Source organism: Prionailurus viverrinus, chromosome B1 (assembly GCF_022837055.1).
Source record: "Prionailurus viverrinus isolate Anna chromosome B1, UM_Priviv_1.0, whole genome shotgun sequence".
NCBI classification, from domain to species: Eukaryota; Metazoa; Chordata; class Mammalia; order Carnivora; family Felidae; genus Prionailurus; species Prionailurus viverrinus.
The window spans coordinates 170,639,922-170,654,926 of NC_062564.1; the positions used below are offsets into that span (position 1 = coordinate 170,639,922).

Consider the following 15,005-nt stretch of genomic DNA (forward strand, 5'->3'; position numbering starts at 1 on the left):
TAATACAGCAATACAGCATGATTAAAATAAAAAGAAATCAAATACTTCTGGTGTCTTGCAAGATTGTTGTTTCTTGACTTAGAAATTCCTAAAGTAAGAGAACAATTAATGTTGATAATTTAGATTATACTATATGCTGTTCCTATTATTTTTGCTTGCTTTTCTGTATTAAAATTTTGAGAGACTTAGCCCCCAAGTTTTGGGGGTATAGGGCCTATAAATCTGTTCACTTTTTAGAATGGGTACTATTCACATTATAAATATGTTGTATCTCTAGCAGTGTAGAAGGAAGAGAAACAAACAAACAAAACAACTGGCTATGCTAGTCTGAATAAGAAAGAGGAGAAAAATAAGCCTATATGGCTATAAGAATAGTTATTCAGTATAGTTTTAACTCAAGACTTCTTAGGCTCCTACCACATGACAGGCTCTGTGTGAGGCTTGGGATCTAAACATGTTGAGTCCTGTCTCTGTGTCCTCCTGAAACATATGATCTGTATAGCAGAGCAGTGCATAGTCTAGGGGAATGATCTAGATTAGATGGGAGGACTCGAGAGTCCTTAAACAGTAGGGTCTGTTACTACAAGAATTTGTAGAGCCTTATCTCTGAACTTAATAGAAGTAGTCAGAGCTGTATCTAAATCTCCCATCTAAGGTTTCACTCTTGTCTGCTTCAGCTACAACGGTCACCAAATGCAGCAAGCCTGACCTCTGATCAAATCCTTTTTCCTCTTAATCCAAAAGCTGCAAAAAGATAGGAACGTTTTAAAAAGCATGAGGTTTTGAAAAGCAAGGGCATAAAGAACCTTCTCCCAGCTCTCCAAAAATGCAAGAGCATGGAGACACTCCTGTTCATAGAGTTCAGATTCCTCAAGGCGCATCCTCAGCTGGGCTCAGCGGGTACAACCTAGTCAGCATCCTGCCCAGGTTCTTTTTCTGGAGGAGGGTTGAGGGAGCATCTCTCTCTTCTCTGGTTATGATACGAGGATAGTCCAGCTCCTAGACAAATTTAAGTTTTCTTGGTCTTCGCCTCCACCCTATTCTTTCTGGCCCTGGGCTGAACATCGCTTTTACTCCATGGCTACCCCAGAGTAAGTCTTCAGCCAAATTTCCAAAAGAGAAAAACATGTCCTAATATGGCCCCAAAGATTTAGCTTCTACTCTCCGTGAGCTGGCAATGGACAACCCTACTCCTTTCTTGGAAGATAGAGTCCTCTGGGCACTTTATGTTCTCTGCTTCTTATTTCTGACATGTTCCCTGGTCATATTTTATTTGGCTTGAGGTCACTAGCACCTCGTTATTCTATGAGTTAATGACTTTGAGGGAGGGTGTTGTCTTCTCAGGAACCCAATTAACTGCATTTGTCCTGGCTGACAAATGCTTTTGCTTCTTCCTTGTTCCAATCCACCGTTTTTTGTTTTTTGTTTGGCTGAAGGTGGTTTCCAAGTGAGTTATGAAATTGATAGACACTGATCACGAGGAGTAGGTCATCTCAAACATCAGATTTGGTTGTTTTCCTAGGGTGTTTCTGATGAGTACTTTTGTTTTGTCACTATCCCTCAGGTCTTTTAGACTCTTTATACTACACTTTTATGGTGATAAAGCACAATAATAAATACAAGCATATATCCCTGTATGAGGCACATGGCTTTCCTAGGAGACCCCATTGGGGTCCCTCTTTTTCCTCATAAGCATCTATGAAGCATCTACAAGCCAGCTACTGTGCCCAGTACTAGAGTTAGAGGTATGAAGAACTCAAGGCCCCTTCCCTCCAGGATCTGGACACTAATACAGGAAATCCACAAGAAAAACAGTATGAAACATTGTCATTCACACCATAGGTGTGTTTGGGGATTTCTGCCTGTGGGGTCTGAGTGAGAGGAGAATGCTTCCGAGAGATGACGTTACGAACTGAGTCTTAAGGCAGATGCAAGGCAGACAGTTGAGGGAATTGGAGGGGGTGAAAGGGGGAAAAAGTGACCAGCGCGTGCAGAGACCCTGGTGTATAGGAGGTAAATGGCAGAGAAGGAGGTTGAAGACAATTGGTACAGGGTAAGTGAGCCAGATTTGGGGGTTTGGACTTTATCCCGGGGAATAATTGAAAGATCTCAAAAAAGGAATAATCTGATAAGATTTGGATGTTGGAAAAGTCACTTTGGGAAAGGCACAAAGGATGTATCGAAAGAGCTAGGGATCAGAAGCAGGGTGCCAGTTTAAGGTGAGGGGAGCACAAATACCCATTTTACACTAACGTGGTGTCACAACTGAATCAGACTTCAACATATTGTTTGAATTGAGCCAGTCTTTTCAAAATAAGACTTATTTATATAAAAATGGAAGGGTCCTACTTCTGAATAAAATCTTATTTGGTGTTGGGGGGGATATATGCTACCTTTTTTCAGGATTACGAACTTTGTGTTTTGCCGTGGCTGAGATCTCAGAGAGCGACTTTCAGGAGTGGCGAGCCGTCTATCAGCGTGCCTCCACATCCGTGCAGAACAGACTGCTCAAACTCGAAGAGAGTTATGAGTTAATTGAAAAGGTATGTGAAAGACCATTTTGCTCATACAGAAAATTTGGTTTCCAGAAAATTTCAGTCTTTTCAGGAGCCAATAAATAAAGACCAGAACATTTTGACACACCATTCACTGTTGAATCTCCTTGGGTCGAAGCATCAACAGATATTAATTATGGTTAAAACTTTTACCGAAAAGTCTCTGGAATTACTTTGTGTAGACCTTCTTTTTTTTATATAATTTTGGATTGGAGTTAGGCTAGTTTAGCTGTCTTCTTGCCAATGTACACTATTGCTTCCGCATCATTGAAGATAAGCATGCCCTCCTCCACACACACGTGCACACAAGTTACATACACTACGTGTGTGTGTATATATATGTATATATGTGTGTATATATGTATATATGTATACATACATATATATGTATATGTGGAAATACGTTTGGAAATAACTTTTCTCCTGCCTCATTTTATACACAGCCTGAATATGTATATATGTATATATGTATATAAATGAAGATTTATAATATGTAATACAAAATAATGTAAAAATACAGCTTGTGTGACTCTATACCTAATAATGAAGAAGACATAAGTGAACAATTCAGTGCTTATACCTGGCTATTCATTGTGTGTATACACACACACACACACACACACACACACACACGTATGCATACATATACAAACATCCCTCATTTGTGTCACAACCAAAAATACTCTTATTTTACAGATAAGGAAACCAAGGCTATTCAGCCAAAAAGCGATGGATACACTATGATCGCTGCTTTATAAGTAGCAAGAAATCTCACCTCCTTAATTAAGAATGGCAAACATATTTGTGTAGTACTTACCATGTGCCAAATGCCTTTGTAGCCCTTGAATCTATTAACTGGTCCTCACAACATCCCTTGGAGGCAGGTAATGTTAATGACTCCAGTTTCACAGATGAAGAAATCAAGGAAACAGAGAGGTTAAGTGATTTGGTTGAGATTACACAGTTCATAAGAGGGTGAGCCAGAATCCTCATTCTGGCTCCAAAGTCCATGCTCTTAGCCACTCAGGTATCTTCATTCTAACCTTTCACTTTCCATCAAATAACTTCTTTACTGCATAATTCCTTGACTGTATTCATGTTTGTACTACATAGAATCTGGTTTGTCTGTTAGCTTCAGCTTACTGGATCTTGCCTGCAGGTTAGTAAAAGTTGACATTTTTTTTACTCCTTCCTCTTTTTCAAACAGTTTGCTCTCTGGCACTTCCTGTCTGAAAGGTGGCTAGTCCCACTGATGCCTCCTTCCCCTTTCTGCTCCCATATGCTGCCTCTGTGTATAATACTGGGGAATGTCATGCCCCAGCCGCAGGTGGTTTTCTCTGTTGTATACAGTGGCCATTTGTGACTCGAGATACTGTTCTCCTGTCTCCTCAGTGGACTGTGATCACTTGAGAAGCTAGTTTGTTTCTCATACATTCCTTGCATTTGAACTTATTTTTGTATCTTGCTTATTTCTCAGAAGACTTGTGATAGCATATATGGTACCTTCCAACTTAATACCCATCCACCCCCCAGTTTTAGAAGCACACACACAGCTTGTTTTCAGTTAACTTGTTGAATCAGTCTCTCTACGTCTCTTTTTTTCCCTAACATATTTATATATGATTATGTCTTTGGGGCATAATGTGGTAAAATAAAATACTTTATTATTTACAATGCCATGACCATAATCTCTTTCAATCTCTCCAGCCAAAGTTACATGTTTCCTAAAGTACTAATGGTTTGGGTTTTTAAGCTGTTGTTTTTTTCTTATTGTTTTGAGGACTAAGAACAAAAAAACTAACGTTTGGAAATAACTTTTCTCCTGCCTCCTTTTGTACACAGCCTGAATATAATGTAGCCTTTACCTCCATGGTAATGTGATAGAATTAATATATAAGAAGTTACAATAAAATATTTGAAAATGGATTCTAACCATTAAATGTTGTTTCTGCATAAAGCATACTGTAGAAAATTCTGGAGTTGAATGTTTAACATGCCTAATAACAGTTTTACTCTGAACTCCCTAGAGTTTATAGATTAGGTTTTATAGGTTTAACAGTTGTTGCAGTTGGGTGGGTGTGGGTGTGTGTGTGTGTGTGTGTGTGTGTGTGTGTGTGTGTGTGTGTGTGTAGTAAGTGTAATATCTGGTATTAAAAGCCTTGGGACTTCCATCTTTTAAATGAAATAGAAGTTCAACCTTTCTCCAGCAGATGGTGATCGTGAGTCACACGGAAAAATTTAACTTGTCTGGGAAATGCATTACATGTATATATGTATATTTTTAGCTTACACATACAGATGCCTCCCTCTGACTGCCTCTTTCCTAAAATGAATGAAAAGGAGATTGATAGCTAATTCCTTTTTACTTTCTGATAAGCCATGGTCTCTAAGTTTTATTGAAAAATCTAAGAACCAGAAAGGTGAAAGGATTGGTTCCCTTGCTCAGCCAGTTTCCAAATAAGGGCTGGATTTCTGTGTCCATTCCTATCCCTAAAACCATAATTCCACTCAGGTGTTTATTTCATTAACTTTAATTAGGCTGCTAATAGGTGTTAGGTATTGGGGAAGCACAGGCAAATAAGGAACACTCCCTCAGTGGAGGACCTGAGCATCATGGTCTGAACAAATTCCTTAAGTGGGGAATTCGGAAGGAACCCGAAATGGTGACCCACAAGCTTGGTCCAACGGTAGCTCCAGAGACATAACTTTTAAAATGAACTCCAGGGCTCCTGGGCAGCTCAGTCAATTAAGCATCCGATTTAGGTTCGGGTCATGATCTCCTGGATCGTGGGTTCGAGCACCGTGTCAGGCTGTATGCTGGCAGCTCAGAGCCTAGAAACTGCTTTGGATTCTGTGTCTCCCTCTCTCTCTCTGCCCCTCCCTTGCTTGTGCTCTGTCTCTGCCTTTCTCAAAAATAAACATTTAAAATTTTTTTAAATAATAAAAAATAAAATGAACCCCAAAAGATTATTTTACCAGTTAAAAGAGGTCAGAGATTTTTTTTAGGGAAAAAGAACAGGCACAATAATACTGAAGAGTCTCTGTAACGAAGAGTTATTTTTCTGAAAATACTTTTCCCATCCTGATCATTTGAAGACTCTAGGATTTTTAATGTATCTAGAGTCAGGGTGATATCACTGCTTCCTTGGTCTGAGCTTGCATTCTGGGTTAAAATCGCTGGGGTGAGTGTTCAGTAGGAATTGTGGGTGATTGTCATTAAAACCACCCTACTGAGGCAGGTTTCAACATGGCAGAGCACGGGTCCTGCGGGTGCATTGCCCTGGCTTTACATTTAGCTGTCATAATGTTAAGGGTCAACCGTTTTTGGCTTCTTCTTTGGCTACTTTATTTATTTATTTTAATTTTTATTTTTGTATCTGTTTTTATTTTTAGAGACTGCATGAACAGGGGAAAGGGGCAGAGAGATAGATGAAGACAGAGAATTCTAAGCAGACTCCATGTTCAGCACAGAGCCCAAAGGGGCTTGATCCCACGACCCTAGAATCATGATCTGAGCCCACATCAAGAGTCAGATGCTCAACCGACTGAGGCACCCTAGCGTTCTTTGGCTACTTTAAATGAGACGTGTGGATTATGTAGTCTCTTTTTATGTGATTGCAATCTGTTTTTTTGGGTGGACCACAATATTAGACTTAGCATGTAGATAGTGAATTTTAAATCTTTCTTCTAATAGCAAAACCCATTTAGCAAACAAAGTATTGCCTGAATCATAATATGTATAAGAGATACAAGCAGAGTTGCTCTGATTAAGGGTGGAGGGGTGGAGAGGAACCCCAAATTGGCTCTCCCCTCAACCTCAGCACCTTGCCCTCATCATGGTCAGTGAGAAGCCTTTCATGATTCTGGGCTTCACTGAGCACCTTTTGAAACCATATAATATTCCATCTGTGTGTGAAATTTTTAGAAAATGTGCTTCTCAAAATACTATAGATTTTCAATGCTTTTCAGTTTTGTTAGGAAGAAAGAGGGCACGCACATGAGTGGGGGAGAGGGGCAGAGGGAGAAGGAGAGAGAATCTTAAGCGGGTTCCATGCCCAGTGTGGAGCCGGAGTCAGGGCTCAATTCCATGACCCTGGGATCATGACTGAGCTGAAATCAAGAGTCGAATGCTTAACCAACTGAGCCACCCAGGTGCCCCTCAATGCTTTTCACTTTTCAATGAAAAACCAGATCGTCACTGTGGTCCCTGCACAAGAGGTTTCTGAACATACTTGAATTAACGATGCAAAATGCCATTGACATGTTAATGGTAGTATTACATTAAAGACATTCAAAATTTGAAAGATTCGTAGAGCTTTTCCTGAAAATGAGAATATTTTTACTATGTTACAAAATAAGTGAAAATTTTGTAAATAAGATTGTACTTTTAAACCCTACTCACTATCTTATCCCTCCAGTGTTTGTTCAAAGAAGTAACTCAGTTTTTGAAATTTAGTTAAAACCTTATTCCTTTGGGTGCAGTAACTCCTAGCATAAGCTGAAAAAATATCCAAATAGACCGAAAACATCCAAGAAGATAATGACTTTGGTCCCTTGGCACAGTGCTTTGTTACTTTTCTTTCCCAGCAATCTGAGCACTAGAAAGCACCCCCTTCATCCTCCAGGGCACTATAGGAAAGAAGAATGTATAAGAGATTTGAAAAAGTCCTCTGGATACCGTTATCCCTACTGACTGTCGTTAGAGGAGAAGTTTTAGGACTTTTACATCCATCTGTAAATATCAGCATCGTCTCTGCTCATGCTTTGGACTCCAACCCTTGTATTCAGATGGTAAACTTTTCAGGATTAAAAAAAAAAAAAAGAAAGAAATTCTAATGCTATGGGTTGTTTCAAGATGTTCCTGAAACATCTTTTTTTCTGTTACCAACGGAGGCCAAGACGCAGCATTGATTCCTAGGAAGACAAAATCGTACAGGAACAAGAAGGGTCAGTCACATGGCTAAAATGCAAAAGGGATTATTAGAATCATATTAGATACTTGAGGTGTCTTGACCCGGTTTAGGAAGGGGAATTGTAGCACCACTTTGGATTTTATGGACGGTAACATCTCTGCATGTCTTTACCACCACTTCTGAGAACCTCGTTTCCCCCTTCTTCAGACAGTATACCTGACTTGCTTTATGTACTTTAACCTTGCTCTTTTGAAAAACAATTCATGTATTTGGACTTGTAATTTTAGATTATGAAACCACCTATACTATGCTGGTCTGCATTTTTAAAAATCTGATTTTTAGAATAACATTTAGAACTCATTGGTATGTATTTGGTCAGGAGAAATTACAGATAAGTAACAGAATGATTACGGAGCTTTATGCTTCATTAGCAGTGGTTTCCCTGAAATTTCTCACCTTGTTCTTTGATCTGTCACTTTACATTTATTCTAACGTCCTTCTAAAACAATTTTTTTTTTTTGCCTCATCTTCATACTCTGCTGCTGGGTTTCCTTGAAAATTTATAGTACAGAGGGCTCTGATCTTATCAGGGAAGATTTTCTAATTAAACCATTGGCTGAAATAGGAAGGTGTCCCTTCATGGTAAATATAGATTTCTGAAAACGTTTTATATTTATTTGCTTCAATAGAGAAATGCAATTATATCTTTAGCATTGCACAGATTACCTACTGATCGCATCTAGTATTTATGAAAGCAAATTATTTATCTTGAGCAGTAACCGAAAACAGAGTGAGATATAATAGTGGGCAGTGATTGAAGCAGTATTTCCCTGGTGATCAAATTGGTGTTTTCTTTTTTCTTCCTGTTATGAGGCATAGATTGTGAAATATGTTTTTAAAAAATAGCAACTTAGCTGATGCAGTTTTGTTTAATAGATTATGGTTCAGAGAAGATCATTTCTGAGCTTGAGAGTAATCAAGGTAGGGGTGCCTGGGTGGCTCAGTCGGTTAAGTGACCGACTTCGGCTCAGGTCATGATCTCACGGTTCATGGGTTTGAGCCCCGCGTTGGGCTCTGTGCTGACAACTCAGAGCCTGGAGCCTGCTTCAGATTCTGTGTCTCCCTCTCTCTCTGCCCCTCCCCCATTCGTGCTGTGTTTCTCTCTGTCTCTCAAAACTGAATAAACACTAAAAAAAAATTTTTTTTAAAGAGTAATCAGAACACTGCAGCTTTGACAATCTAGCTCTCCTTTGAATCAGAGAGCAATGTTTTACACACATTTTGTGATTTCTGTTAACTGTACCCTCCACTAGATTGAAGCCTCATGAGAGCAAGAACTGTTTTTCTCGTATTCGTCACTGTGTTTCCAGTGCCTGCCTGTCTGGCCCATGTTGACTACTGAATAAATATTTGATGAATAAATAAATGATTCAGTTAAATAATTTATTCAGAAGCTAAATTTATTTAGTAGGTGCTTGCCTAATGAAAGCCTGGCCCCTATTGCTAATGTATGTAGTCCATGTTTTCTTCACATGGAGGATGTTCGTGTCACATGTGTTGTCACTAAGGATTAATTTAAGGATATGTCGGGGGAAAAAAGAGCTAATAATTCTAAAGAATGCATTCTGTAGAAATGTGGTCACAGCCATTTTGAAAACTTCCTAAATTACTTAACCTGTGAACGTGACAAGCACACGTTTGAGAATATTCATCAGCAGACGCCTGGACACATGGCGGGCTGAGTTCTGGGATCTGGGGCACAGCAAGGGAAAAGGACCGAGAAAAATCCCTCTCTTCGGTTTCAGTGGGCGGAGACAGGCAGTGCACTTGTAAACTGAAAAATGAAGTTCCAGACAGGGCTTAGTGCCCCGAGCACTGAGATGAGTCCCCAAGGTCAGACCGTGAGGTGGAGTGACCTTTTTTACATTATCTCCTTAACTTCCCCCTCGAACGTGGCTGACATTTTTGGGACTTCATGAAGACTTCTTTGATGTGGTGTGATAAATAGATCAACCATGATACACAGTGTGACTAAACACAACAGTCTAGCACCCTTCGCAACACGTGGCAACGAGTGGTTTAGAGGATTCCTAGAAAAATATAAAACTTAATGGAAAACAGGACTTTTCTTGAGCATTTATGACTGCCAAGTTCACAGCAACTTCTGTATTAGAATGTAATGCTTTTTCAGATAAAACTACCGCTTCTATTCTTAGAGGCTGCAAATATCCCTTTCATTTGTACTAAAAAATGAAATGTACTAGATGAAAATTTACATGATGTACTGGTGATTTCATGGTTTAAAATTCCAGTAGTTTCCTGTTTTACTGTTTGCTTAAGAATATTTGCAGCCTGTCAGCTCATCCACTAAGACCTGACACTTTTTGAGCATTTACTAAGTTCCAGGTCCTCTGCTCTTTACCCTAATTGCTTAAAGGGCCTATAAAGTGGAGTACACGAAATGATCCATTGGGGTGAGAGAATGTTACAGCTTCTGTTACTAGTTATATTTGATCTCAACTTTTTTATAATTTCTCTTTACTCTGCAAAGTACAGAATTTATTGATATTAACAGAGTTTGTTATACAAAAATAGAACAATGTCCTAGGTAAGCACTCAACATTTTTTCCTAACATACTACTCAAAAAAAAAAAAAAAAAAGTTTTGAGATCATTTCTCAGAAAGATCCTATTCAGTCTGTATTAATTGGCCTTACCTTGCTGATTTAGAAATTCTTAGGAAAGTTACTTGCTGAGGGATACATATCCAGTGGTTGGCAGAGCAGGGATTCAAATCCCAGTTCGGTCTTAATTCCAAATCCCATGTTAATAAACCATATGTTATTCTGTGGGTGTGGTTTAGAAGAAAGCAAGAATGTATGTAAAATATGGTAAACTTGAAAAATAAAACGTAACCAAGCGTGTAGCTGCCTAATCACCAGATCAGCACTTGAGAGGCATGGCATTGTTAGGACATGTCCCCGTAGTAAACAAGATAACCTCTGTGCATCATTTTCCTTAAAAATGAAGGTAGAAATTTGTGTTTCATGATTTTCCCCCAACTCATCTTGGGAATCGTATTTAAAGTACTTAAGGTTTTCTTAGTACTCTTTCTCTGTTTACATGCTTCTCCTTTTTGGCCTGATAGATCTCTTACGACGAGCCTTTTGCGGTAGGCTTTCCACACTGCGTATTGCTGCCTTCTCGCCCAGAGAAGATGGCTGTTGTTTTTGCAGGCTACACCCAATCGCCTCTCAAATCCTGATTCCTTTCAGCTGGGTGTGTGAATTCTGACCTTATTTGGCAAGCCCTTGGCCGCATGAGAGCTCAAATATGATTTCCGTGGTTCACAAAGCACTAAGTTAAAATCTACTTCTTGGCCTTGGAAAAATTAACCGGTTGCACGATTTCTCCAGAAGCAGGCAAGTGAGCCATTCCAGTGATTTAATGCTCTTTGTCCTAGCGTTCTGTAGCCCCACTTACACTGGAAGGAAAGAAGTATGAGATTCTCCTTTTTAAAATAAAACCCCATTGTTGTATGCTAAACGAGGTTGAGAAGAAAAACTACAAGAGTGAATGTTGACCAGTGGAATGCAGAACAGAGAGGACGCTGGCAACCTTTGTGAGCCAGCATTATAACATGACTAAGAATCACATACCCACCAGCACATCCGTATTCCAGGATTGCCATATTTTCAAGCTGAAAAGAATGAGGACTGCCATAGCCTCTTAATTGGTCTTAAGGCCTCTATTTTTCCTAATCCATCCATAGTTGGCCACCAGTACACTTTCTGGAATGTAAATCTGATCCTGTTCCTCTTCTAAAACTCTTCTCCAAATAACCTTTGCCTTTGGAACCCTGCACATAACACCCAGACCCTTCCATTTCCATTCCCTACCAGCTTTTCCAGCCCCATCTTTTTCCTAACTTACTACTCAGTTTGAGACTACTGATCCAATTTCATCCTTAAAACAATCCTACTAAATTAGTAGTCTGTAAATCACTACCACACCTCGCTTCATGTATTATTTCCATATTGTCTGAACGGCAACGTCTCAAGTACAATATGCTTTTGCATACTTTCTGCCTTTGCACATGTGATTTCTTCTGTTTAGAATTCCTTTGCCCATCCTTCCCCCACCCTGGCTCAGCCTTAATTCCTCATTTAAGGTCAAGTGTTAACTCATGTGGGATTGAGTTTTTGAGCCACCCAGACTAAAGAAGGTATCTCTTCCCCATGTGTCTCTTTTGTACCTGCAGAAAATGTTTTGTTTACTTTTAAGGTAGCATATAGCATATGTAATATGATCATTTGGGGAGAACACTTTTTCTCTGACGGTAGCCCTGTATTATAGTTAAGAGATTTTTGTCTGCAGTTTGGGATTGCAAGAAGAGAGAATTTGGACCAGAGGATCTGAGGTCAGGCTAAGAAAGAATGGTCGGATTTGGACAAGGAAATATCCAGAGCAGTCAGTCAGGGTGGAACCCAGTGCAGAAATGGGCTGCTCACAGCATTCTGCACCAGGGGTCTGCAAACTCCAGCACAAGGGCCAAATGCACCCACTGCCTAGCTCTGTAAATCAAGTTTTATTGGAACCCAGCTACACCACTTGGTTACACATGGTCTTTGGCTGTTTTCATGCCACGACAGAATTGAGCAGTTGCAGCAAGCCCCAAACCCTACAGTATTTACCCTCTGTCCCTTCACAGAAAAATGTTGTCAAGCTTGCTCTAAAAAAGCAGTTGTTGTAGTGAGGTCCTCAAACCCAGAGCATGTTACCATTGCACATTCCCAGGCTTCACCTCAGACCTACTCCATGAGAAATCTGTGTGTAATAAGCCCCTCAGGTGACTCTGAAAACCACCACTCTAGATTCCTGGCCCCATGGCTAATTACTCGGGGCTTGATGATAGCCAGGCAGCCGGGGTCTAGGAGAAACAGATACCAGTAAAAGGAAAGGAGGTACAATGAGAAAACAAGATGAGAGGGAATCCAAAGAAGAATCTCTAAGGGTACATTCTAAAATAAAAATTCCCTGCAGAGGAAGGAACCCACTGTTTTATCCCACCCTCTTGCCCGGAAGTACCTGCCCAGAGTATGTCTGTGAAAGAATGAGGGCAGGTGTGTGGGTGTGCTTGGAGAGGAGCCAGTCCCAAAGTGGGATTCCGGAGCCTTCCAATGGAAACAAATAGGTACCCTTAGCAGGCGTGGCTCTGGACCGAGTCTGAAACCCATTCAGAGAAACAAAGTTATTACCAAAGACTGAAGAACAGATACAAATGTTTAAAAACCTAATGATTTGAATAAAACCCTAACTCCTTTAATCTCAGTTTTACTTCTCGTTCGCTGCCTTTGGGTATTTATTGATTCCTGGGACTTTGTTCGTACCGACGTAGCTCAACTGTACCTCTATTTGACCCTAATTTGCTCAACCTCCCCAAAGCTATTAACTGAATTAATAAATGTAAAGCACTTAGCAGTGTCTGGTACATTCTTTCTAGTAAGGAAATATTTCATCTTCCTGGTCACAATCTTATTTCATACTGAAATATAGGTTATTCTAGTATTTATCTATATTTACTCTAGGAGGAAAACTTTGCTTACCAGCATTCTGTCTTTGTCTTTAAAGAAGCTTCCGCCAAATAGTCCATGTTGTAATCTGAAGCCTAAATTGTTTTTTGAGTTTGATTATTAAACTTTTTATCATTTAGGAACATTATCACAAACTTTTTAAAAATACAAAGAAATCTAAGTACTAACCAAACATTTGCTAACATGGTAATAAGTCATTCTGAGGTTCTGTTATTTGGCAAAATATACAATGAATGGGAAAGACATAATTTCTAAATCTATCATGATACATTTTACCATACAGGTTTTAAGTACTCTGCATGAAGGCTTTTATCTTGACTAGGGTTGAAATTTTACAATTATGTGCCTTTTTAAAATTCCGCCTACTTTATGAACATCTGAAAGAGAAAATAAGATTGTGGAGGGCTTTACTGGGTGAATAAATATTATTTCATGATTTTTCAGTGATAATTAAATCTCCATTATGTCAAAGAGTCCTCAACCTGAAACCTTTATAACTTTTGGCATAGTGACATTTTGAAAGTAAAATTAGTGTTGGACTTTTTTTTTTAATTCCATAAATGCCAGGGGAATTTTATCATGTTTCAACACTTGCTGAATATGTAATTCCCATAGTGCACATTAGTGGCCATCTGTGTAAGGTAATACATGTTTGGGATGAAATTGATTACGGCTTAAACACTCCTGTGTTATGATCAGGAAAAGCACGCAAAGTTCACATCTTTTTTTCTAGTGGTCATTATGTAGCTAAAGATATTAATTTCCAGGGGCAAACAGCCTATCACTCAAGATCTTAATCTCACAATAAATGACACCAGGGCCAAAGGAAAGGAGGCTGTGGGGCCTTCCACTAAAATTAGTAAACGCTGTGCTCCAGGAGCTCTCAGGATAAAAGAAAAAGTAACAGGCTTGGGGACACAGTTTTTCTTTTGTAGGCTTCAGGGTAGACCCACTGCAATTTTGCTGCATATTCAGAACTGTTTCATTACCCTTTTGAGAAAATCCTGTTATTAGAGCCACCAACACACCCCAGGTTAGCCTGCTTGTAATTTTTCTCTGCATGCTCATTGCTGGCCCTGCCTCTTTAGTCCTTTATGTTATTTTTGCCTGGTTTAAAGAGTGTCTCCTTTTCATCTGTGTAAAATCAGATGCTTTCCTTCCTTCAACTATGGCTTCAATGTGATCTCACCCATGCAGTTATTTTGTTTTTATTAGATTCGTGCATGGTAATATATGCCTGTAGACTTCTTGAGCTCGTTTCTCCCCTTGGAGCTACAAGATACACAAATACACTTGTTTATGTATTTCTAATGAATGCGTTCACATCTTGACTCTCCCATTATCTAGTTACCTCAGGGTTTTGTGAGACATTACCAGAAAATAATTTTTTAGTTTAGAAAATTTTAAGAGCTTGTATTACTGAACTGTCCCCCACGATCGTTAAAAAAAATCTTATCATGCTTTCTGTGGATTATTTGACATTTGAACACAGGTATATTCTGATCTTCCCTGGGATGTGGGCCAGGATGATTTAGCTGCAGATGCCCCGAAAGTAGCTGAAAGAATGGATAGAGTCATTGTCTAAACGTTGAAATATAGCCATTGTGATGTTGGCATAGTTGATGCTGAACTGTACTTCCTTTGTGTTCTTGAACTTCTTGATGATAATTATTCATCAGGTTATGATAGATTTCAAATCTGCTTCCCATTAAAGATAATAAAATAATAGTATCTCCTTAAAGAAGGGAATTTGCCTTCCTGTCTTACATATTATAAACTAAGAAGTCATGCGCCAAGAGTATCTAATAGCTGTATAATGTATTTGGAATATATTGAAAAGAATGTAGTCTAGACTGCAACAGTACTGGATAATATCTAGATTCCGGGATCTTTCTTAACTTTTTTTTGTCATTCACTCAGCAAACACTGAATGCTGACTGCCAG

General features: G+C 39.2%; 1 protein-coding gene across 6 annotated transcripts in view; it reads left to right on the forward strand.

Moving 5' to 3' along the window:
• The window catches only part of ATP8A1 (ATPase phospholipid transporting 8A1), a 232,249-nt gene that overhangs the window by 120,205 nt on the left and 97,039 nt on the right, over nt 1-15,005 (forward strand). For all 6 annotated transcript variants that reach the window (XM_047855524.1, XM_047855526.1, XM_047855525.1 and 3 more), the window contains one exon: nt 2,404-2,543. In XM_047855524.1, the coding sequence (XP_047711480.1) occupies nt 2,404-2,543 (140 nt within the window). The remainder of the gene's footprint in view (nt 1-2,403; nt 2,544-15,005) is intronic.